This window comes from Camellia sinensis, chromosome 1 (genome assembly GCF_055761805.1).
Source record: "Camellia sinensis isolate YWXY chromosome 1, ASM5576180v1, whole genome shotgun sequence".
Lineage (NCBI taxonomy): Eukaryota > Viridiplantae > Streptophyta > Magnoliopsida > Ericales > Theaceae > Camellia > Camellia sinensis.
In genome coordinates, this window is record NC_138961.1 from 192,098,370 (window position 1) to 192,123,704 (window position 25,335).

At 41.1% G+C, this 25,335-nt stretch overlaps 2 protein-coding genes across 2 annotated transcripts; one reads left to right on the forward strand and one right to left on the reverse strand.

Annotated features, from left to right (window-relative positions):
- The first annotated feature begins 240 nt into the window (after positions 1-240).
- On the forward strand, positions 241-7,440 carry LOC114299722 (ARM repeat superfamily protein). Its single transcript, XM_082890684.1, has 8 exons — positions 241-1,541; positions 3,498-3,582; positions 4,131-4,227; positions 4,296-4,359; positions 4,459-4,515; positions 6,505-6,542; positions 6,653-6,734; positions 7,080-7,440. The coding sequence occupies exons 1-8, from the start codon at positions 438-440 to the stop codon at positions 7,167-7,169; spliced, it is 1,617 nt and encodes a 538-aa protein (XP_082746810.1). The 5' UTR covers positions 241-437; the 3' UTR covers positions 7,170-7,440.
- A 5,159-nt stretch (positions 7,441-12,599) lies between these two features.
- Positions 12,600-13,668, reverse strand: LOC114299726 (uncharacterized). The gene is made up of 4 exons (XM_082918321.1): positions 13,556-13,668; positions 13,088-13,452; positions 12,809-12,952; positions 12,600-12,666 (listed from the first exon to the last, which is right to left on the reverse strand). Exons 2-4 carry the CDS (start codon positions 13,420-13,422, stop codon positions 12,600-12,602), a joined length of 546 nt encoding a protein of 181 aa, XP_082774447.1. The 5' UTR covers positions 13,423-13,452; positions 13,556-13,668.
- Between the last annotated feature and the right edge of the window lie 11,667 nt (positions 13,669-25,335).

Below are 25,335 nucleotides of genomic sequence, written 5' to 3' on the forward strand. Positions count from 1 at the left end.
TTCTTTGAATATTTTTTTAATATGGCAATATAATGTAAATAAAATCATAATTTAACTTGAACCAATTTAAATTTAAATGAATTGATTTGATTCGTTTCTATTTAAATTTAAATGAATTGATTTGATTCGTTTCTATAAAATAATTGACTTAATTTAAAATTATTTTTGATATAATTTATAAATTAATTTTTTTATTTATTATAAAAAATAAAAAAAATAATATAACTTGAATAAGCGGATAACCTAATGACTAATTTATTTATGGGGTAGCCAAAAAGTTTATAGTTTAAAATCAATTTGATTTTAAAAAATCGTGACCCATACAACCCGACCCGTTCATCAATACCAGATTGCAACACCACCGGGCTTCTCCTCGCCTCTGAGAAAAAAACAACTAGGGTTTTAGAAAAAATTTCCTTCAAACCAAACAACACACGATGGAAGTCGCCGGCGCTCGAAACCACGCCCCCAAACGCAAGCGAGCCTCCGCCGCCGACGAGGATGACGATTCATTCCTCGCACCACCGCCACCCACCGCCCGCTACGACAACGGCGTCGACCTCGCTCTCCTCGAAGCCGTCGAGAAATCCCACAACGCCGTCGAAGTCCTCGACCTGAAAACCCTAAAAAAACACGTCCTCTCCTTCGAGCGACGCCTCAAGGACAATATCGAAGCCCGCCTCAAGTACCCCGACCAGCCCGAAAAGTTCGCCGACTCCGAAATCGAGCTCCACGAAGAGATCCAGAAGCTCAAAATCCTCGCCGGCGGCCCCGAACTCTACCCCGAACTCGTCAATCTCAACGCCATTCCCTCAATTCTCGGCCTCCTCACTCACGACAACACCGACATCGCCGTCGACGTGGTCGGCTTGCTCCAGGACTTGACCGACGAGGACGTGTTGGAGGACAACGACGAGCCAGCTCAAGTCCTCGTCGACGCTCTCGTCGAAAACAACGTCTTGGAATTGCTTGTTCAGAATTTGCTCAGATTGTCCGAGACCGATCCGGATGAGATGGCTGCTGTGTACGTCACGCTCGCGACGATCGAGAATTTGATAGAGGTGAAGCCTGCGGTGGCCGAGATGGTGTGCGAGAGGACCAAATTGATGAGATGGTTACTAAGCAAAATCAAAATTAGAGAGTTTGATGGTAATAAACAGTATGCTTCGGAGATTCTGGCCATTTTGTTGCAGAATAGTACCGCGAATCAGAAGAGATTAGGGCAGATAAATGGAGTTGATGTGGTTTTGCAGGCGGTGGCGATGTATAAATCGAGGGATCCCAAGACGCAGGACGAGGAGGAGATGGTGGAGAATTTGTTTGATTGCTTGTGTTGTTTGTTGATGCCTTTGGAGAATAAGGAGAGGTTTGTGAAGGCTGAAGGAGTGGAATTGATGATCATTGTCATGAATTCGAAGAAATCGTGTTATGGGTCTGCAATTAGGGCACTTGATTTTGCAATGACGAATTATCCACCGGCTTGCGAACGATTCGTGGACGTGATGGGGTTGAAGACTGCATTTCCTGCTTTCATGGGTAAGGCAAGTTCCAGTTTCCCTTTTTACATTTTGTATAATTGAGTAGGTCTCTTTTAGTTCATTAGTTTGTTGCTTGGTTGATGAATCAAATTCCATAACTTTGTTAGTGTAAGAAGTGAACCTTGGAGACGGAAGCCAAAATCTTGTGTTAGAGGTGAATGTCACATATACCACCATGCCAACTACTTGAAAGTACTTTCTTTCAAATATTGGTTTAAAGAATTGAAAGACCCGGTTCCATATTCCAATGATATTTTGCACTACACATTTGCCCTATTCTTTGTTGTCTTAATTATTGTTCGTTGCTTAGGGATAGCTTCTGATTATTGGTGCCTATAAATTTAGTCTAGAACCAGATTTCCCTTAGTAGAAAAAAATGTCACCTTTCCACTGGTATTGTTTTCAATTCTTGCATTGATATATAGGCTGGTATTCATCATGAATTGGGCCTAGTTGATTTTACCAACTCATTAGTTGGAAAAGAAAATCAAATGAATCCGGTTTCTCTATCAAATTATCAGGTTTTATGTGGAAGAATAGTAAAGATCAAGTGTTATATGTTCCAAATAAGGTTTATCGCTTGTTGTTGTAGAAGCGGAAGGTTCAACATTCCCCTCTTATACAGTATTGGACACATTACAGTGAGGATTCCTTTGATTGTTAGGGTTTTCACGGAGTGGAGTGTAGATGGCCATATAAACACACACATTGACCTTATGGCCTATGTTGCAGGAAAGAGGTACAGGAGTAAGTCTAAACTTGTGGGAACGGGTCAGTAATCGTTGTGTCAAAAAGTTATGTTTGTTTATGTTTCTGAGGACTTTTTATAAGGTTTTTCTTTGTTTTGATTTTTATATTTGTAAAACATGAGCCTTAGTCAAAAGTGGTTTGTTGTGTTGAGAAACAAACGAGAAACAAACAATAAACAATCGGTAAACCAGAATACTTGAAAACCAATTTTTTTTAAAGGGTGAAAAAAAAAAAGGGGAAAAGGGAAAAGGGACAGGAAGAGGGTAAAAGGTGTTTTGATAGACAGGTCGAAGTATCACATCATGACTTAGGAGCTATACCAAAATACAATAGCAAGCTACTAACCACCAAAACACAAACATCACCACCAGCCCTATATATTCTTTACTTATGAAGCACAAAAATAAAAAAATAAAAAATAAAATAAAGAAAAACACTTCCCTTGCCATTGAATTTGTTCTTGCTAAAGTTTGTAACCAGAAAGCTACTCTTATGATTCATAGTTCTTGGGTATAAGCCTCATTCTTCCACTCTAATAGAACAAAATAGTCATTGAAGTTCTAGAGCCCATTATCCATCCCTATCCTTGTTGGACCTTTTTCTGGAAAAGTTCTCTCTTTCCTCCATTAGTCAAACTCCATCTTCATGCATCATTCTCATTCTGTTCTCTGCTGATCTGTGATTGAAAGGCTTGAAATTAACACCTTTGGCATGAAAATATTATGGCAACAATCTGCGTCCTCTCTGCACAATGATTATAATGTTATCCTCCTCTTCTTAGTTTGAACATGGCAGACCTTTCAATTCTTCATCAAGTTTATGTTTGAGGTTTTAAAAAACCAGATTGATATTTTAAATTCACACTTCTCCAATAAACACTTCAGTAGACTTCAAGCTTGGCACAACATGACAGAGACTGATTCACCATTGAAAAATGATTACCTGTATCTATTTACTGCTGTCTAGCTTGCTGCTTTTCATAGATCATTGCAATTATATTCCTTTTCTTAAAGTGTTCTTTGGTTGGTGAATTCTTTAAAATATGATTTGTTTATTTCTTTTCCTTTGGTTACAGAACTAGTGTGTTAAGATCTGCACTTTTATGAGTCTATTTGGTTTCTTTAATCCTCTTGGTTGTGTCTTAATTAAAGGTGATAATCTTAGTGTGTTTCACTGTTCTTATCCTTTGTTTTTTTCCTTACTGTCCAGATTCCTATAAACAAGAAGAATAAGAAAAAAGGCTACAAAGAGGAGTTGGAAGAGCGCCTTGTATCGCTAATTGCATCATTATTTGGTAAGAAGGCAAGTGAATTTGAAAGCTTGGAGTTTTTTGTTTTGTTTTCAATGATGAAGTATGACAGTCATATTAAGTTCTTAGAGAAGCATGCACCTTTTCCCCCTCTCAATTATGATAAATGTAGGTGTAGCTCCATCAATTGAGTATTTTACAGTCTTTGTTAACTGTCATTGCTCTACAAGTTACAATGGCAAGATGTCATGACTCTGTATACAACTGACAAAACCTTCTTGTGTAAATGTCAAGGGAAGTATGTAATTTGGATAATGTGTAATATCCATTTTGGGGCAGAAGAGGAATATTTCCTAGTGGCCTTGGTTAGTTTTGGAGATCATTCTAATTCTACTATGAAATCCTGTCTATCTTACCGTGGATAGTTCGAACATTGTTTATAAATTGTTTTAGAGATTGCGATTTGGTTACAAATGCTCAAATATTGATCAGGAATGCATTCTTCTACATCACAATGATCTTAATTTTTCATGCCTTTTTGTAGTTTGTATTTTGGTGTGTTTTCCATAATGATTGTTATCTTGTTATAACAGGTGGAATTTTGAGGGGTTCTAGAAGGGAAAGATTGTTTAGTAAATTCGTGGAAAATGAATGTGAAAAGATAGACCGGCTTATGGAGCTCTATATGAGGTGATTGCTTGCCATCCCCCCGGCAAGGCTTATAGTAGCGTCTTTTAACATTTATTTACTCTTTCCAGATATTCTAATAGAGTAAAATCAGAGACTGAGCGGCTGAACGAGCTTGAACTTGATGATTTAGAGGTTATTTTCACTATTTAGATAACTTACTATGACATGTACCATATTTAAAACTCACTTATGTTCAATCTAAAACTAATATTCTTGCCTTAAATATTGCAGATGGATGAAGACGAAAAGTACAATCGAAGGCTAGAATCTGGACTTTACACTCTTCAGGTTAGAGATTTGTTGTGATCTTCTCACTTGTTAGTCCTAATAATTAATGTTACTTATGCAGGATTTTATGCATGGCATCACGAACCTTATGGGAAGCATACTCCAAAATTGTAGAGAATAATAATACATGATTTTAGGCATGCCATACAATGTCAAACTATCATTACAAGTCATATTCATGTGACACTTGGTTCTTGGACGTCTCTAATGTTAGTCTTCTTAAGTGGATCAGCTAGTGATCATGGGCATTAGAGATGAGGTGAATACAACTTGACTTTGATAATGAATTCTCGTCTACAATGCCCAGGACCACTTGGTAATTCCCTCATTCATGACGATTCACATTAATGACATCCAAGTCCCAAGTCATGTAAATGACCTGTAATGATACTTCAACATTGTCATTAAGCAATTAAGAAGAAACCTTCTAAATTGGTCAGAAGATGCTGACGTAACAGTCCATGTTGCATTAATTTGGGATCTCAAACTAGTTGTAATTCGTAGTTGCCATAAATGAAAATTATGTACCTATAGAATGAATTATGATCCATGAAGACCAGCTTCCGTTATGGCACTAGTGTGGTTGCCATCATTTCCCAAAACATCTTGACGACCTCAGAATGTGAAAGGGCCTCAAATAGGTTAACTACTTGGTCAATATACTCATACAAATTGCTCTATTAAATAATCTAGGTTCCATGTGGACACAGATAGGCAATGTGCTTTTTACCATGACAATGATGACATCGAAGGGAAGATGTATTCTGATGAGAACTAGAGAAAAAAGGATTTCTTACCCTTGGTACTAGTGACTCTTAGGTTTGGGTTGTTGCTACCCCTGCAGGCAACCAAAGCAACTGGACCAACTGGTCTTCTATCTCTAGAGTCTTACAGTAAGCTTCCTCCAATGTGTTTTCCTCTCATCCCATTAGTGAGCTTGGTTTCTTTCACCCAAGGTTCCTTTTCAGCATCACACCTCATAAGAAGTTTCTCAAAATTACCTTATTCTTGGTCCTGGTCTACTTCATTTCCTCACCCAAATCCAACTGTTTTGAAACAAAGTCTGTATTAATTGTGTTTTTGTTCAAGTTTCTAATCCTCTGCATATATACTTTAAACTTCAGATTAGGGTATTATAAATCGCTGACATGGTTTAACAAAAGGGTGGCTGGTGAGCTTATGTGATGATTAGTGGGTTGTTCCACGGGATTGCATTCAAATGCTTCTTGTTAGGTTCAAAGGTTTTGGGAGCACCCAAAGAACCAAAAACATTGTGGTCATGCATTGTTTTTGCTATTTTCTGGACTTTATGGATGGAGAGAAATGCAAGAATCTTTGATGACAAGGAATTAAACGTAGAGGCTTTGTGGGATAGGGTGGGATATTTAGCTTCGTTTTGGGCATTTGTATCCCATCCTTTTAAAGGAGTCCCTTTGTTTTTGATCTCTAGGAACTGGGCTGCTGTTTGCTTTCCCTAGTGCTAGGAGTATTGTTTTTTTGTTTTGTTTTGTTCTCTCTCCTTTGTATGAGGACTTCTTGTTGTCTTTCATTTTTCTGATTTATAATGAAACTTTTTGTTGATGCTAAAAAAGAAAAAAAGAAAAAAAAAGAACTTGAAGGAGTTTTTTGTAACTTGTGTTAAGTTTGTCAAGCACTGTCTGAGATTAGTGACACAAGCCGTGCCCTGCCACATAATGCTTTCCAAATTACAAAGTTAATCCATCCAAAATTTTTGATAAGAAATCATGTGAGGTCAGACCTCAGTAATCTAACTGTTTTTTTCTTTTTTTTGAGAAGTACCTTACATTAATCTTAGTGGAAACAATGTGTTGAAACACTCCAAGGATGCTTTCTTCTTGAGAAGTTATCTCCAATTAGTCTTTGTTTACTTTGACTGCTCTTTATTTCTTTGTTTTATTGGTTACACATGTCAAGTTTCCGGCATCCTTATATTTAATTAGTTAACCTCTTTTATATATGATCATGCAGTTGATTGCTGTTATTTTGGGTCATCTTTGGACCTCTGAGTAAGTTTTGAATTCTAAATTATGTTCTTGTCTTTTCCTCGAGTGAAGTTAATTTTTGGAATTCTTTATGTCTTTTAGTTTCCGTGTTTGAGATTGCTGATTTATTGCAGGCACCCAAAAATGAGAACAAGAATTGAACTACTACTGAAGCAGAATAAACTCACCAAGAACAATGTTAAGGATATACTTCAGGTATGTGCTGCTTAATTGCTCCTCTTTGTAGCCTTGGCAATCTTTTAATCTTCTCCAACCATTATTTGTCTGCATAAAATGAGTTCTGATGTTTATCGCGGTTGTTGATGGTATCATTTCTCCATAATTTGGGTTTGTTTCAGAGTTGTAAATATTTTGTGCAGTTTGGGAGCATTAGTTAGATAATTATAGACACTGTGGAATGATTATGGTCTATAATTATAGACACAGTGGCTTGCTGAACTTTGGTTAGATTATTGAAGACATTGTAAAAGTGAACATTCTGTATATTTAATTGACTTTGCTTTTTTATTTTTATGAATATTTTTTTGGGTTGAACCACAGGAATATCACGACAACATTGGTGATCTGGATGGGCCAGAAGAGAAGGATAGGGCGCAGACAAAGATCCAAAAATTCATCTCAGCCTTTTGAGCCTTTTTGATAATTGTTGATCAATTTGTAGTTCAAGAAACAATATGTGCCTGCATGTTTCAGTTACTGGAAATATGTTGATGTGATTGATTTCTCAGCTCTTTGTACCCGATATGTAATCATTTTAGTTTAGAGCTGGATCCGTTGTCAGTGCTTTCGATTCAGCACTGATACTTGTTAGACTTCTCTATTAAGCAAAACGGAACTGCTACGTAGCTGGAAATTGTTGAGCTTGAAATTGGCTCGAATCCAAAACGACGTCGTTTTGGAATTTTTTTTTTTCTCCTCCATTCTCGTTTTTTTGAAGATGAAGATGAAGATGAAGAAGAAGCAGAAGAAGAAGAAGAAGAAGAAGAAAAGAGGCAAGGGAGTAGCGTCTGCCCACAGCGTGGTTCAAAATACAGAATCAAAGCTATGACTATTGATACTGCAGCTGCTTGAGTTGCAAACCCAAAAATAGTTTAAACCCAAAACCTGGTTGAGTTGCGAAAGTCCAAATTTCTTGTACAGAATTTGGGGTTTGTTCTTGAGGTGCGTGGATAACAATCACCACTGATCCCACAGTGGAGCACACTTCCAAGAATCTCCATTTTCTGCAGTCGTTCCTTCAACAAAAAAAATAAAAAACAAAAACAAAAACAAAAACAACCATTCATCTTTAGATTTAGATGAAAAAATAAATAAATAAATAAAATCAACAGCTTCATCAACACATCATCATCAACACATCATCATTAGCTAACAAATTTTTTTTTCCCCTTTCATTTTCAGATTCAGATCTACCAGAAAAAAAAAAAAATAGAGAAACAGAGTCTGAAAGCGGCGATCACCGCCATCACCCATCTTCTTCTCTTTCTCTTGCTCTCCATCTTTTCTTCCTCCTCTCTTCTCTCTCTCCTTTCTCTCTCTCGCATCTGTCTGTTATTGAAAAGCAATGGAAGGAAAAGAATTAAAAATAAATAAATAAAATAAGAAGAAACCTAAAACGATGTCGTTTTGGGTTTCGAGCCAGTTTTCGAGCCTAAGTATTCAAGCTACAGTTCATTTTCCTAAGCAAAAATGGTTAGTTTAGCAATAGCCGGCTTTTTTGTCAGGAAGATAATTTAATGTTTCTTTCGGACGCAATGTGTAGTCTGCCAAAAAAATTGAAAGGTCTATTAGATTACATCATTCAAAATTTTCACTCTTGTTTTGGATAACAACTACTGAACAAAAATTGATAGTTCCGGCATGTTTGTTAATAACCTTATTAGTCATTTGGGTTGATGGTACAATTGTAATTTAAAATTTATTAATTTTAAGTGTGCGAACTGAGCAAAAAGGGGTGTAAAAATGTTGCCTCCTGTTTTTATAGTGGGGTTTATCAATTTTTGTCGTATTTTGTTGAAATGTTATTTGGTTATTAAAGTGGAGCATTGAGCAATGCGATAATTGTTTTTTAATAAACAATGATTAAACAACATTATTCCTAACAGAAATATTTCCATGCCTGTGTGTATCATCTCGCAAAAATCTTTTGATTCTTAGAGATGGTAAGGAAAAAGGAAGTTTGTTTTTATTTCATGTTTTCATACTTAATTAAAATATTAAATAGCCAAAATTTAAGAAAGAGAGAGAAGAGAAACATATAATTCAGTTCACCTTTACCAACTCCATGATTTATGAACCAAACACACAAATAAACCAAGCCTTAACTTATCAATATCAACAACATGAAACAATAGAAGAGACCAAAAAGTTAGTATAAGAAACAAGGGCAACAAAACCAATTACAATTAACTAGCAACGACTTAGAACAATTTAGCCATAGCTGAATAAATGTAGTCTAACCAGTAAAATGTTTTTAATCTTTTTGAAACCAAAATGCATCACCATAGCAGCAATCTGTGACTTCAATCTTTGTTTTTAGGCGGATTTCTTGCTTATCGAATATTCCCATGAAGCCAAATGTTGTTCTGCACTCTCTACTGTTGTGCTCCTCTGTCCCACTCTTCTTCATTCCTGTTAATGTAAAATGTAAATTGTAAAATGTAAACTACCACCCACCTACCACCTCCACTACCACCCACTCCACCTACCACCTCCACTACCACCTACACCTACTACCATCTTCTCCTCTATATATAGGAATTGTAATATACAGATATATCAATCAATAACAAATCAATCAATAATACAATTTTCTTTATACATTGAATTTTACATGGTATCAGAGCTATAAGATTTAGGCCTGTATTTCTTTCTCACCGGCGGGCAGCCGGCCGGCAACTTTGCCTTCGCTGCCCGCTGGAATTTTTTGCACATAGCTTCGAGTTCTTCGCCATCAACGGCGGCAACATACTCCCTGAAAGAGAGACAGACAGGACAAGCTTGAGCCATGGCACCACATTCTCTACACAGACAGGTGCCGACACGGCAATACACCCACCGAAGCAACTCGTTCCCGACACGCCTTGCAACTCGGTCCACTCGCCACCTCGACTCGGTCTGGATCAATGTAAGCCAACTCGGCGTCCTCCGGCTATGCGCCGCCGGCCGTTATGACTTGCTGAAGCTGAGCCTGAAGTGACGCCGCCGTGGCTTCCTGAGCCTGCGCTTCCGCTCTCAGCTGAGCAGATTGTGGAATGAAACTGTTCTTCCAGATAGTTTGTGAACCGCTATGTTCATCAAATCCTCTAACAACAGTGGAGTGGTATCTAAGCTTTGCACACCACAGCAAGCCTCAAAGATTCACACTCTCTCTTCTCTGCAAATCTCTCTTTTTTTTTTCTATCTAAACTTTCACTCTTCTTTCTCACGATCAAACAGGAGAGATTAGAGAGTGTTTTCATGCCTGTTGTTAATGACCAGAAAGGTTAACACCCATTTCCAAAGGAAGTATCTGAACAGGCTTTCTCAGAACCCATCCATGAGGAAAACATCTTCACAGAACCCATCCATGTGTGTCTCCTCCACAAACCCATTATTCTTTTATTTTATTTTATTTTATTACTTTCTCCATCCAACCTTATTTTATTTTATTTTATTTTTATTTTTATTTTTATTTTATTTATTTATTTTTTTTCTTCTCTGTATCCCACACCTTGAGATTGAGATGCAACCTCTCACTCCCTTCCAAAACCCTCGACACAGAACACACAACCCCACGCAACTTTTTTTTATTTTAATATATCTATATCTGTCTATGTTTATTATACTATCTTTCACAGACTGTCCACTTTTGCACAAATTTCTGTTTTTTTTTTTTTTTTTTATTCTTTTCCTCCATCTTTTGAAAAGCACACGACACACAAATTGCTTTGCACATGTATCTCCGCTCTCTTTTATTATTATTATTTTTTTTTATCTCTTCCTCCTTTTTATTTTTAAAACCCATTTTTCCTTACACTCCTATTCCCCACTCCACTTTCCTCTTTTCGTTTCTTTTTATTTTCCTATTCTCTACTGATTTGCATATCACCTTTCTTTTTTCTTTTTTTTTTTTTTTTTTTTACCATTAAAAAAAAAAAAAACAAACAAACAAACAGACGAAGACGACTTGCACGCCTTGCACACCAACCTCTCCTTTTATTCATGTCGGGGCTCACCCCGTTCACCATTTTACATCAAAAAAAGAAACAAAAAAACAAAAACAAACACCAACAAAACAACTACATCCACAGGCGGGATTTTTTTTTTCTTCTCTACTCTACCGCCGGCCTTTTCTTCTTGCCTCCGTCCTGGGCGGCCCTTGCCGGTGTTGCCTCCGTGTTTCCCACTCCACTGGGCATGATCACTACTCCCTGCTCCTCCACTGCAGCATATGGCGGCCCTCCAAATCGGAACATCACGGTGGCCTTTCGCTTCAGCTCCTTGTTTTCCCTCTTTAGCACACTTATCTCTGCTCGTGCATCCTTATACATGCGTTGGAGCAGAGCCAGTTGGGCGTTTAATTGCTGCACCTCATTTGTCCTACTCTGCAGCCGGTGCGACAAGTTTGTGACTGCCGTCATGGACTCCACACATGCCTTCAAAGTATACTGATTCGCCTCCACATCCGTTTGCACTGCCATTTTTTGCTCCACCGACTGCATCGGAAAGTTCAACAGAGCAAACCCAGTGGTGTTTGGTTGAGGTTCACGGGACACCGCACCCGTTATCTCTCTTGTTGACTCGTTAAGGTCGGGAAAGAGAGTCAGCAGACCACGGGACGACGAAGCCATCTCTCGCAACAGAGTGTTACAGACTATCTCTCTCAGCACAACGAAGCGTTTTCAGAAGTTTTTCTTCGCAAGTTGTTTGTCTTCTGCCTCGGCCTCAGGCTCCGTCTTGGTTAAATAGCCGAGGCAGCCACGCGCATCGCGCGCCTCTTGCCGCCAGACAAACGGGCACGCCAGCCAAGGCACTCACGTGGCTCGCCATCATATCTGACACGCCTTTTGATGGCACGCCTTTTGACAGATTGGGCACACCTTTTGAGGGCACGACTTTTGAGGGCTCGATATCTACATCCATGTATATCTTTTGGGCAGCCTATATACACACTCATACAGTGTCTTCTACACCGGTCAGCTTTATCAATCCCTTTGTTTCAACCTCAAATAGGTTTCTATCTTCACACCTATTTGAGTTTGAGGGGGAGTTATACACAGTATCATGTATAAGTCGCTCATGGCGCACTCCCTAAGTCGCCCCCTTGGTGCACCACCACAACCTCTGCTACATCGGTCCGACATGACCTCATAAACTGTCTTCTACATCGGTCCGACATGACCCCGTAAACTGTCCTTCTACATCGGTCCGACATGACCCCATAAACTGTCCCGACATTGATTCCGGTCAGCTTCTACATCGGTCCGACATGACCCATAAACTGTCCCGACATTGATTCCGGTCAGCTTCTACATCGGTCCGACATGACCCCATAAACTGTCCCGACATTGATTCCGGTCAGCTGCTACATCGGTCCGACATGACCCCGTAAACTGTCTTCTACATCGGTCCGACATGACCCCATAAACTGTCTTCTACAACGGTCCGACATGACCCCATAAACTGTCTGCTACATCGGTCTGACACGACCACACAGTGTCTGCTACAACGGTCCGACATGACCCCGTAAACTGTCTGCTACAACGGTCCGACACGACCATACAGTGTCTCCTATCCCATTTTTAATTTTATTTGTCAGCTTATTTTTCTGTTTTGTTACTCTCTCCAAACTCAAGTTGGCTAGTACTACCTATCCTCCTTGAGTTTGAGGGGGGCTGTTAATGTAAAATGTAAATTGTAAAATGTAAACTACCACCCACCTACCACCTCCACTACCACCCACTCCACCTACCACCTCCACTACCACCTACACCTACTACCATCTTCTCCTCTATATATAGGAATTGTAATATACAGATATATCAATCAATAACAAATCAATCAATAATACAATTTTCTTTATACATTGAATTTTACAATTCCAAAGTAATTTCCATAACTTTTCATTTTAGACCTCACACGATTTCTATATATTGTATTGAAAACAAAATAAACAAACAAGTAAAAGAAAATTAAATCAGCTATTTGCACAAAAGTAATTTAACTCTTTTTTGGAAAGAGATTATAAACAGTTATATGTTGGTTTCCTTGTGCTTTTTCTCTCTCACCTATTAGTTGAAGATCCTGGCGCATGATTTAGACTTAGTGAAGCTACTTGGCTTTCTAAGAACCACATATGATCATCATCAGCCAAAAAAGTCTTCCTACCAGCACTTGAGTCAGCTGGCCATGTCACTGGGATTGCTAAATTCCTGCGCCAATAGAGAAAAAAAGAAAATAAAGAAAAAAAATAAAAGTTATGGCTTCTAAATCATGTGTACGAGTAAATAGATCAATAAAATTGGGAGAAAAATAAGTCAAAAAAGGAAGATACATATCATGCATACCCTCCAAATCTTTTGCATTTGCAGGGGTTCATAAAATCGACTGTATAATTCCCAAATACAGTGTCAAGACAGTTTGCTAGTTTTGGTATGTCAGACAATGGAAGAATGTCCCAGACCTTTAGAACCTGGACGTCTTCTGAGTTTTCTTTGACAATGTCCACGCTCCAAGCGAGATTCAGTAATCCATTGACCTTGTCCAGCTCCAACAGCTCAGAAGAAGTCCCATTCATGTCGAGAACTTTGTCCTTTTCATGATGCAGTCGCCACCCACTTGAAAGCTTTTCTAAAAGGGAAAGCACTTCCTTCCGGACATCTACATTCTTTATTCTAGCCATTGATTTCTTAAAATCATCGCTAAAGCAAACCTATGACAAAAAAAAATAAAATAAAGGTCTGTTCTGAGTAGTGTATCAAGTTCTTTAAGCTCAACTAACCTTCAACAAAAATAACAGACATAGGTAAGCATACCTTCCACTTTGCATTGCTAAATAATTGGGATTCTATTCTAAGTAGTGTATCAAGTTGATTAAGCTCGACTAAGGCTCCTTCGATTGCTTGAGCCTGTAGGAGAGGGTTCAAGAACGTCGTTGGAGAATTCGAAGACCTTCGAAGATCCTTGAAGAACAACTTCGAATTCTCTAAAAGATGATGAGAGGCTTAGATTCTTCAATAGTCTCAACTCAAGAACACAAGAGTAAAGGAGATGATGGAGATAAGAGATTGGGTAAAGAAGAAGGCAAAATGGCTAGAGAGAGAATAATGGCAAGGCTCTCCCATGGATCTCCCACTTTCACTCTCAAGGTTGATAATGGAGATGGGAAATTAGTTCTTTCCTAAGAGTTAACTCTCTAAAAACCCATCTCTTGTAAAGCTATGGATGGGTGCTATTTATAGGCACCTCATGATGTAGGATGGAGCCCATGTGCAAGGCACATGGGGAATATTCTCTCTAACCACCTTGTCCGAGGAGGTGACTTCTTCGAGGATGAGGAAAACCCCGAAGAGGAGATCAACCTCTCGGCGAATCCTTCTTTTTAGCCACACCTAACCAATGATCCCCAATCATCCCAAAGGGTCAGGGGTAGTCCCAGAGGACATCCTGCCGCATAAGGGTTAGGGGTAGTTCAAGAGAACGCCCTGCCGCAAATATTGCCGAGTCTCAAGGACCCCCTAGATTGTGCCACCTCAACCCGGGTATAGGCTAGTTTAACCGAAGAGTGAATTTATCTCCACTCACCGTCCTCAGGATCGGGTCCTTTGTTCGGATTCCATTACGCCCATGGTTCTGGTACGTAGATCCCGGAAAGCTCCGAGTCCGCAAGTGTTCTGGGACTCATTAATGGAGCGGCTTCTAGATTGCATCTGAATCCGTTCGAAGCCAAGTGCTTCGGATCTCTAGGTTCGTGGATCCGAACCCTTTCAAGTCTGAGTTTGAGTAAGTCTCTAAGTTCGTGGATCCGAACCCTTTCGAGGCTTAGAGAGATTCGGCTCGTTTGATGGCGATAAATCCGGGCTCACCAATCTTGGATTTGCGATAAATTCGGGTCCACTAATCTTGGACTATTGGGTCTAATTAATTTAGTGGACTCAAATTAGCTCCTCTTACATTTGCCCCTTGCGTGTATGAGAAATTGTAATTTTCTCGAACATGCATAGCTTCACATTGTCAGCCATGCTTCGCATTACGTCTTTAGAAATATTTGGTCTTTACAGAGTCCATGAATAAAACTGAGGGCTCACCGTAATTTACAGATAAAATTGACAAGTAATATTAAAAATAAAATAAAATAAATGAATAAGCATCTCTTTTTTTTTTTTTTACAACAACTTAGAATATTGATAATTACATTTTCGCTTCCCCAAGTATTTCTCCAAGTATTAGAAAATACAAAACTTTTTTTACTCCAAGTAAAAGAAACAAGAACTAAGAAATCCATTTCTTTTTTTTTTTTCTTGACTAGATAAGGCCACATTTTTTTAGAATACAGCAGAATCACTTTCCACTTTATTTATTTATATATATATATATATATATATCCAAGACAAAAAGTCCTCCATCTTTAACCACTTTTTTGCCAAATCATATTCCCAGCATATTCCTTCTCAAATATTTGGCATATTCTCAACATATTTTTTTTCTATAAAATAAATGGAGACGCACCGCTTTCGTCCATGAAATTCAAAACCCATAAAGTGCTTGGCCCTTTATATATATACATAGCCTTAGCCTGAGCACGTTGAGGCCATTTTTTGTATCCTTTTTAGGATAAAGACAAAACCCTAACTGCTGCCTTATCTTCTTGCCCACAAATATTTCGGCTCTCTCTCTCTCTCTATATAGACCAACCCAGGCTTTTTGTTCTTCAACAAATCAGAGGCTAACGCCATTTGCATGCTGGCCGGCGCAGCTCCAAGCAACACCATCGAAGACCCACGCCACTCTCACGGTTGGCCAGTACCAGCACCAGCTCGTCACGGTAGCTGCTTGCTCATGCTGCTAACGTCCTGCAACCTCGCCACTACCTTCAGCCGTGATTTGATCAACGCTGACCATGCTGCCCTTTCAACGCGGCGTCGGTCTGCCCAACTACTCCGTCGCTTGCACACCGCTTGCTGCCGCCGTCAACCACAGCCTAGGGACGCAGTGACTCAGCCCTATCCGTCGCGGCCTTGCTTGTGTTGACCCTACGCATGCTACTCGCGTCTTGTGCCGCTGATCTACTCAACTGAGCGTTGTCGGCTCGCGCGTGCCTTGTTCGCACCGCGGCTTTGCCTTGCTCCTCTACCCCAAGCACTAGCACAACCATTTCTACTACTACATCTAGGTCCTTTTCATTACCCTGCTCCATTTCCTTAATTTTACGTGATTTGGGTTTGTTCTTGGTGGATAGCCTTGAAAATCTACATCGAATCTTATCAACAACCTCATATGTTGGATCTTCATCTGAATCATGAGAATCGCATTCTTCATATCCGGATTCAACTTTTTCATTATAATGAAATTTCTCTGCTGCCACTTTACTCTGCTCAGAAATCTTCATTGTTTAGTGCTGGAATTTGATTACGAACAAAACCCTTCTATTATTTTATTTATTTATTTATTTTTTTGGGTGTGCCTTTTCTCTCTCTGAAATTTGAAACCCATTTGTTTGTTTCTTTAAAAATGAACAGTTCACCATCTTCTTCAAAGAACCAAAGCTGCATCTTGCTTTTGCATCCCATTGAAGATCATTGCCGCTGCTATAACTCCGGACGCCATCACCATCACCGAAGACCTACACCACTGTTGTTGGTATTTCATATTGGCCCAATAATGCAGCATCTAAGCTTTAGATACACCAGATCTCGGTACTACTCCTCCGGCGACCACCTGTTGCAAACGTCGTGACCCAAGCTGCTGTCCACCTTTCTCTGCTACAACTTTGCCTTCGTCTTTGGTTGTCCAGCGCTTTGCCTTCGTCTTCGACTGTTCAGCGCGAACCATGCGTCGCCCACTCAACGCGATATGTGTGGTTTTGCCTTACACCATCCAGCTCGTTATTCTCACAGCCCGGCGCCATTTTTCAGAGTTCGAATCATATAGATCTCGGTTTTTTGCATACTCACTGGTTTCGGCCGTGATTAATCAACGCGGACCACGTCGCCGACTCAACGCGGCGTCGGTTTGCCTATCTCCTTTCTTGCCCAATGTTCGTGCTGTCATTCTTGACCTACACCGCTTTTGGTCTTCACTCTCTTCCTACTCCTTCGAATTTGTGAGTAAGTGTTCGCCGAAACCCCATTCTTGAATTTTTTTTCTGATACATAAATATATATATATATATATATATATATTGTTGCTCATGAACCTGGGCTTGCAAAAAATAAATTTGGGATTTGTGTTCTTGACTTCTGAATAGCTAGTGCTTGGTTGTTGAGGGAAATAAAGCCCTTGTTGAACTTTGATTTGCATGAGAAATATAGTCTTAAAATTCATGTTTTGAAACTTGTCCCTTGTCAAAGAATAAAAAATGATATATTGTTGTTTGTTGAACTCATAGATCATCAGAGAAATAAATAGTTGATGCTGACATTTTGTTTGAACATTGTTGCTTTTCAGCCTAAGAGGAACCGGTCTGGAGAGACAAAAACGTGATTGTTGCATTTTTCATGAACTCGCTCAAAGGAATAAAATTGTTGTAACTTAAATAGATCATTATTGTTTGTTGATGTTGCCCTATTCCGATAATGCCTGAATCAGAATATGAAATTGATATTGCTCGTCTCATTTGTCGGTTTTACTATTTCAGGCATATAATTTTTTGGAGGCCCTCAGAATCTTCACTAATGAGAGTAAGGGTTGTCCTTCGGAAGTCTGAACGAGAGCAAAACTGTCCCATAGGAGTCTGAAAGTAGCATACACCTTACTTTGGCAAGAAAGATCCCTCTGAAAGGCAACCGAGTCTACAAAGCTTACACCAATAGAAGTAAAGATTGTCTCTCAGAAGTCCGAGCAGAAGCAAGGATGTCCCTCAGAAGTCCGAGCGGAAACAAGGCTCTCTCTCAGAAGTCCGAGCGGCAACAAGGCTCTCCCTCGGAAGTCAGAGTGGATGCGCACTTCTACTTCGGCAGCTAATAGAAGCAAAGGCTATCTCTCGGGAGTTCGAGTAAGAGTCTAAAGATCCTCGGAGCTCGTATTGATGAAATCAAGGGCTGTTCTTCGGACCTGCACTAATGAGAGCAAGAGTTGTCCATCGGAAGTCCAAACGGAAGCAAGGCTGTCCCTTAGGAGTTTGAATAGTAGCATACACCATACTTTGGCAAGAAGATCCCTTCTGATAGGCCACTGAGTCTCGAGGGCTGTTCTTCGAAAGTCTGAGTGGGAGAACACACTCTACTTCATCAAAAAAGATCCTTGAGGATCGCACTGATAGAAGCGAGGTTTGTTCTTCGAAAGTCTGAGTGAGAGCACACACTCTACTTCAACAAGAGAGATCCTCGAAGCTCACGCTGATGGAAACGAGGTTTGTTCCTTGGAAGTCCAAATGGAAGCAAGGGCTGCTCTTCAGAAGTCCGAGCTGGAACACACACTCTACTTCAACAAGAAAGACCCTCGAAGCTTGCACTGATGGAAGTAAGGGCTGTTCTTCGAAAGTTCGAGTGGGAACACACACTCTGCTTCAACAAGAAAGACCCTCGAAGCTTGCACTGATGGAAGTACAGGCTCTTCTTCGGAAGTTCGAGTGGGAGCACACACTCTACTTTAACAAGAAAGACCCTCGAAGCTTGCACTGATGGAAGTAATGGCTCTTCTTCGGAAGTTTGAGTGGGAGCACACACTCTACTTCAAAAAGAAAGACCCTTGAAGCTTGCACTGATGGAAATAATGGCTACTTTCCGGAGGTCCAAATCGGAGGACATACTATTTCGATAACTAATGGAAACAAAGGTTGTCCCTCTTCGAGTGGGAGTACACTTCTACTGCGCCAAGAAAAGTCGCTTCAGGATGGTAACCGAGTCCACTATTCCTCTTTCTTCTTTGAAAGGCAACAAAAAATTGAAAACTGTTTCAAGCAATATAACACAATGAAGATATACAATAAAGAGAAAATAACTTCTAATGAAGATACATAATATAGAGGAAATAACTTTCTTCATAACATAAGAAATAAAGATAGAAAATTCTTAGACAATATAGTAAATACAAATTGTAAATGTCATAGATAGACTTCCTCTACGCAATGTTGAAATTTGCCCCTAGAGTTGCAAGATCATTTGGAAAGCTTTCACCAGCTACTCGGGTTGTGGCCATCATGCACTATCATAGCCATGTCTTTGGATCTTTCTGTACAGACTGATATCCCCATCCCCGCAAGACTTTTCATGGATCTGTTGTAGTTGAAAACTTGCTTCTTGTTGGCCAACACACCGGGCTAAGAATCCGGTACCTCATCGGAAGTAAAGTTCACCTTGAATAATTATGAATTGGGCAAGCTTGGCTATAGTCAATTTTCCAACTTTGCTTCTGAGTTGTTCGAGGACTTCTCCTCTCCAGTCCTCCAGAAGGCCTTTGTCTTCGGGTATTATCGAAGGCTTTGTTCTTTTCTTGATAATAATTGTCGCCTCCTCCTCTGGGATATCAACTCTTGCCCCTAATGTAGCGAGGGCATCTGAAAACTTGTTGTCAGAACGAGGCACATGCTCTATTTCGACCTTCTGAAATTTGTTAAGAAGCCTTTGGACTGTTGTTCGATATGTGGCCAAGGCAGGCTCCTTTAAGACGAATTGTCCTGAAACTTGCTTTACTATCAACTTTGAGTCCTTCTGAATCCGAATCTTGTTGATACTGTGCTTCTCAGCTGCTATCAAACCCAAAATAAGAGCCTCATACTCGGCTTCATTATTCGAACAATGGAAATCTAGTTTATAAGACAAATATAACTTTTCTCCACTTTTGCTTGTAAGGACTATCTTGGTTCCTCCTTTACCTCCGACTGCTGCTCCGTCAAAGCTCAATGTCCAAAAGCTTTCCTCGGAAGCCATAGTTGCATGCACCTCTCCTCTTGATTCTTCATTCACTGGTTCATAGTCACCACTTGGAAATTGAGCAAGGAGGTCAGCTAAGGCTTGGCTTTTGATCGCCTTGGGGGCTACACATGTGATCTCGAATTCACCAAGTGCTAACAACCATCTTGCCACCTTCCCGGTTAGAGCAGGCTTGCTGAGGAGGTATCAGATTGGATCACTTTTAGTAACAATCTAAATCTGATGTGCTAAGAAGTAATATCTGAGCTTTTGGGCGGTGAATACCAGAGCTAAGCAATGTCTCTCTATCGGAGTATATCGGACTTTTGCTCCTCGAATCTTCCGGCTGATGTAATACACCGGGCGTTCTGCTCCATCTACATCCTGGACCAATAATGCCCCTATGGACTTGGTTGAAGTTAAGTACAACATTATAGGCACCCCGGGCTGCGGGGCTATCTTGTCTGAGGCGAGGTTAAGGCCGCCTTGATTCTCTCAAAGGCCTTTTGGTGCTCCTGGTTCCACTCGAACTTGGCATCTTCTTTTAACAATGAGCCGAAAGGGGCAGAGATCTCTGCAAGTGTTGGGATAAACCTCCGAATATAAGACACCTTCCCGAGGAACTTCTCTAACTCCTTCTGAGAATGTAGGGGAGGCATTGCTCTGATAGATTTGACCTTGTCTTCATCTGCCTCGATACCATGTCTGCGTACAAGAAACCCGAGGAATTTCCCAGCCGTCACCCCAAAAGCACATTTGAAAGGATTCATCCTCATTTTGAATTTTTGGCATCTCTTGAATACTTTCTCAAGGTCTCGGAGATGGTCCTCTTCTTTCTTAGATTTCACCACTAGATCATCAACATAATCTTCTACCTCATGATGGATCATGTCATGAAAAATTGTAGTCATAGCCCTTTGGTAAGTTACTCCGGCATTCTTGAGTCCGAAAGGCATGACTGTATAAAAGAAGTTTCCGAGAGGTGTTCTAAAAGCAGTCTTTTCTGCGTCCTCTTCAACCATCTTAATCTGATTGTATCCACTGAATCTATCCATGAATGAGAACATCTGGTGTCCCGATGTGGCATCCACGAGGGTGTCGATGTGAGGAAGAGGGAATTCATCCTTCAGGCAAGATTTGTTCAAATCTCGAAAGTCTACACATACTCTGATTTGACCATTCTTCTTCTTTACTAGCACTATGTTTGCCAACCACGTGGGGTACTGTATTGGCCGGATGAAACCAGCCTATTGAAGTTTTTCAATCTCCTCCTTTATCTTCTCTTCGAGATCTGGATGATATTTTCGAGCAGCTTGCTTAATTGGCTTGGAGTTTGGGAACACATCAAGATGATAGGAGACTAGGTCAGGATCTAGTCTGGACATTTCTTTATATGACCAAGCAAACACATCTGAGTACCAGCTTATCAATTTTAAGAACTGTTCCCGATTCTCTGGGCTAAGGCTCGAACTTATGAATATCGGCCTTGGAGCATCTTGTCCATCACTCAGATCTATTTCAATAAGTTGTTCGGGCTGAGGCTTCGGCCCATCTTGCATGCATTCTGGAGCCACTTCAGGCTTTATCACTATGTCATTGTCAGGAGGCTCTTCTTTTGACTCGGAGTCGGTGACTGAAGAAACCGACTCCCCGCACCTTCATAAATAGTACACCATCTTGCCCCCTTCTCGAACTTTCATCACCTTCCGAGGAATAGGCGAACTTTCTGGTCTAGAGATCGCCCATTTACTTGATTCTGCCCTTGGCTCCTTGTCATCTTTGATATCCTCCCAACGAGGAATTTTGACCCCCCGAGGCTTAGAGGTGGTGGGAACTTCTTCGACAGCCAATTCGGTGAAGTAGATGGCATCAGAATAATGAGCTTCATGGATCTCGAAAGGCTTTTCTGTAGCCTGAATTGCCACCATCTTCTTTCCCCATTTATCCTTAACACACTGATGATAACTTGATGGTACAGCCCCATATCTATGCATCCAGGTCCTCCCTAGAATGATGTGATAATTTGCCTCAGAATCGATAATATGGAACTTGGTGGCCGAGCGAATCTCTCCGACGGCTAAATCAATTGTTACGCATCCGATAGTAACTCTCTTTTGTCCACCGAAGCCAGTGATGATTATCGGCTACTTCACAATGCGTTCTTCAGAGATTCCGGCCTTTTCTAGAGTAGCACGAGTCATAATGTTGATAGAGGCTCCACTATCTAGAAAGGCCCTTTTGAACTCAACCCCGTTAATAAAAGCAGTCACATAAAGCGGGCGATTGTGAGAAAAAGGATACTTCCGATCAGCCTCGGAGAAAGTAATGGCACTAGATTGCTCTTTTGCCTTCCTCGGGATAGATCCCTTAGTCGACATGCATTCCTCATGGTGTGCCTCGGCTATATTAATGATAGACTTGGTGATTTTTGTTCTTGCCTCCCTGGAAAGTCCAAGCTGGTCAAAGAACTGCTTGAACTTTACACAGTCTTGCAAGGTTTTGGCATAGTGATCTGGATCTTTTTCCACTCTTGGAGGCTTGTAGTTAACCATCTCCTCGGTCTCTTCAAAATAAGATGCCACATAAACATGGTGTCCTTCTTTTCCGTAGTACTCTTCTCTTCCTTCTAGATCAAAGGGATCGTCGACATGAGTTGTGAAGGTTCTGCCCTCTGGATCGAGAGCACTTCCGTAGTAAATTTGCTCACCCTCTGGCTCGAGGATGTCGTCCAAATAATAATCATCGTCATCGAGATTGGCAATAGCCTCAATCATCGAGCCTTCATAAGCTATCATAGCAACATTCTTGCCCTTGTCTCGGTGTTGAGGATATGGTTGTTCTCGGATATCTTGAGTCCCTTGCTTTTTGAACCTCAATTCATCTGCCTCGACTTTATCTCTGAAGATTTTCCTGAGAGTCCAACACTTCTCTGTCGGATGTTTCAATGTACAATGGTAGACACAAAATTCAGGGCTCTCGCGGTCCTTTTTTTATGGCATTTCTTCGACATAAGGCAATTTTAGCTCTCCGTCGGCCACCCATTCCTTAACTAGAGCTTTCACTTCCTCGATTCCACATGGATAAGAAACATTCCCCTTTTCACCATTATATTGCTTTCTCTTCTGGCCTCTGTGACCTCCTCCTTGTGACTTTCGGGTATCTGGGGCAGAGGCAGCAACAACAATAGGTCCACGAGACGATTTGAAGCTAGTCTTGTAACTGGCCTTAAATCCGGACTCCTGAGCCTGAGGAATGCCAATGTTCCAAGCTACTTCTATTAATGCTGAGAAGGTGGGTAGCTTGTGATTAACTAAAAACATTTTGTACCTGCTCAATGCCCCTTCTAGACAGATTTGAACCAGATAACTCTCCTCTACTACTTCATGGCAATCCACGGCCTTGTCCTGAAACCTTTTGACGTAGTCAAGGATGTCTTCACTTTCCTGTTGCTTTTCTTTACACAACGTAAGTGTGGTCACCTTCTCCGCCACTTGAAAGAACTTAGAGTGGAATTTGTTAACCATTTCCTCCCAACTTCGGACAGAGTTTGGGGCCAAATTAACATACCAACTATATGCTCGGTCGATAAGGGACTTAGAGAATTCTCTCAGCCGGAGGACGTGGTTTGAACCATGAATACCCAGAGTCTCGATGAATCGCACAACATGTTCTCGAGCATTTCCTTGTTTGTCATCGAACTTGATGAACTTCGGCACTGTATACCCCTCAGGGTATGGATAGCTCAGCATCTTAATAGGGTAAGGTGGCTTGACATCCGGATCAGGCAAAGAAGGTAAAGTCCTCTTGCCTCGTTCGAGATCGAACATGGCCTGCACATCGGCGAGAGTGAGAAACTGTTGAGGGAGAGAGTTTGATAGTGGTATTCCTGGAACTTGGCTTATGGACCCGAAGACTGAGCTAGGGGTGACTTGGCCATTCTGGTGCTGCGGATTCATTATTGGTGAGGACATTTGACGATACTGGCCATCAGCGCCTATAGACAAGCCAGTTGGTGATGGGATATTGAATTGAGGCCCGTAGAGTCCACCGCACGGCGCCGCTATACCGGGTTGTGCTTGCAGATTTGTTGTTGGCACCAAAGGAGGCCCGGCTAGTACTTGAGTAACATTTACTGGTGGTGTAACAAGATTAAGTACGGGCAGAGCTCCCTTTTGCGCCATCATGCTCCTCATGTTTTCCTGGACACCAACAGTCGTCGGAGCGCCATTCATTACACCAAAAACTCCCCTAGTCACCATTGGATCTTGGCTTGGCACGCTATGGAGCCCGGGCATGGGCAAACTGCTGTCGCCTACTGCAGTTTAAGCATGTGTTACTGTGGCCGTGTTGCCATGAGCCATAGGCTGATTGGGGCCTACTTCTCCTTGGATTTGATTTTACGCTCCGGCGAGAATAACTCCACCACCCGTTTGATTTCCGTTTGGCGCCGGTGAAAAATTAGAACTCATCACCAACATGGTGTGAGTGAGATTCTGAAGAGTGGTAAGAATCTCCTGCTGAGTATTTTGAAGTCCTTGAATGGCTTCAAGAAAAATTGGTTGATCTGGAGCCATGGTTCTGTCATCACCACCATTAGAGGATCCTTGTTGGTGAACTTCACCTTCTCCCGCCATCCTTGTTGGAGTTGTGTGGATTCTAGATCTCGTTGAGACCATTAACCAATCCGCCTCCCCAGTGAAGTCACCAAAATATAGGAGAGGGTTCAAGAATGTTGTTGGAGAATTCGAAGACCTTCGAAGATCCTTGAAGAACAACTTCGAATTCTCTAGAAGATGATAAGAGGCTTAGATTCTTCAATAGTCTCAACTCAAGAACACAAGAGTAAAGGAGATAATGGAGATAAGAGATTAGGTGAAGAAGAAGGCAAAATGGCTAGAGAGAAAATAATGGCAAGGCTCTCCCATGGATCTCCCACTTTCACTCTCAAGGTTGATAATGGAGATGGGAAATTAGTTCTTTCCCAAGAGTTAACTCTCCAAAAATCCATCCCTTGTAAAGCTATGGGTGGGTGCTATTTATAGGCACCTCATGATGTAGGATAGAGCCCATGTGCAAGGCACATGGGGAATATTCTCTCTAACCACCTTGTCCGATGAGGTGACCTCTCCGAGGATGAGGAAAACCCCGAAGAGGAGATCAACCTCTCGGCGAACCCTTTTTCTTAGCCACACCTAACCAATGATCCCCAATCATCCCAAAGGGTCAGGGGTAGTCCCAGAGGACATCCTGCCGCATAAGGGTCAGGGGTAGTTCAAGAGAACGCCCTACTGCAAATATTGCCGAGTCTCAGGGACCCCCTAGATCGTGCCACCTCGACCCGGGTATAGGCTAGTTTAACCGAAGAGTGAATTTATCTCCACTTACCGTCCTCGGGATCGGGTCCTTTGTTCGAACTCCATTACGCCCATGGTTCTGGTACGTAGATCCCGGAAAGCTCCGAGTCCGCAAGTGTTCTGGGACGCATTAATGAAGCGGCTTCTAGATTGCATCTGAATCCGTTCGAAGCCAAGTGCTTCGGATCTCTAGGTTCGTGGATCCGAACCCTTTCGAATCCGAGTCTGAGTAAGTCTCTAAGTTCGTGGATCCGAACCCTTTCGAGGCTTAGAGAGATTCGGCCCGTTTGATGGCGATAAATTCGGGCCCACCAATCTTGGACTTGCGATAAATTCGGGTCCACTAATCTTGGACTATTGGACCTAATTAATTTAGTGGGCTCAAATTAG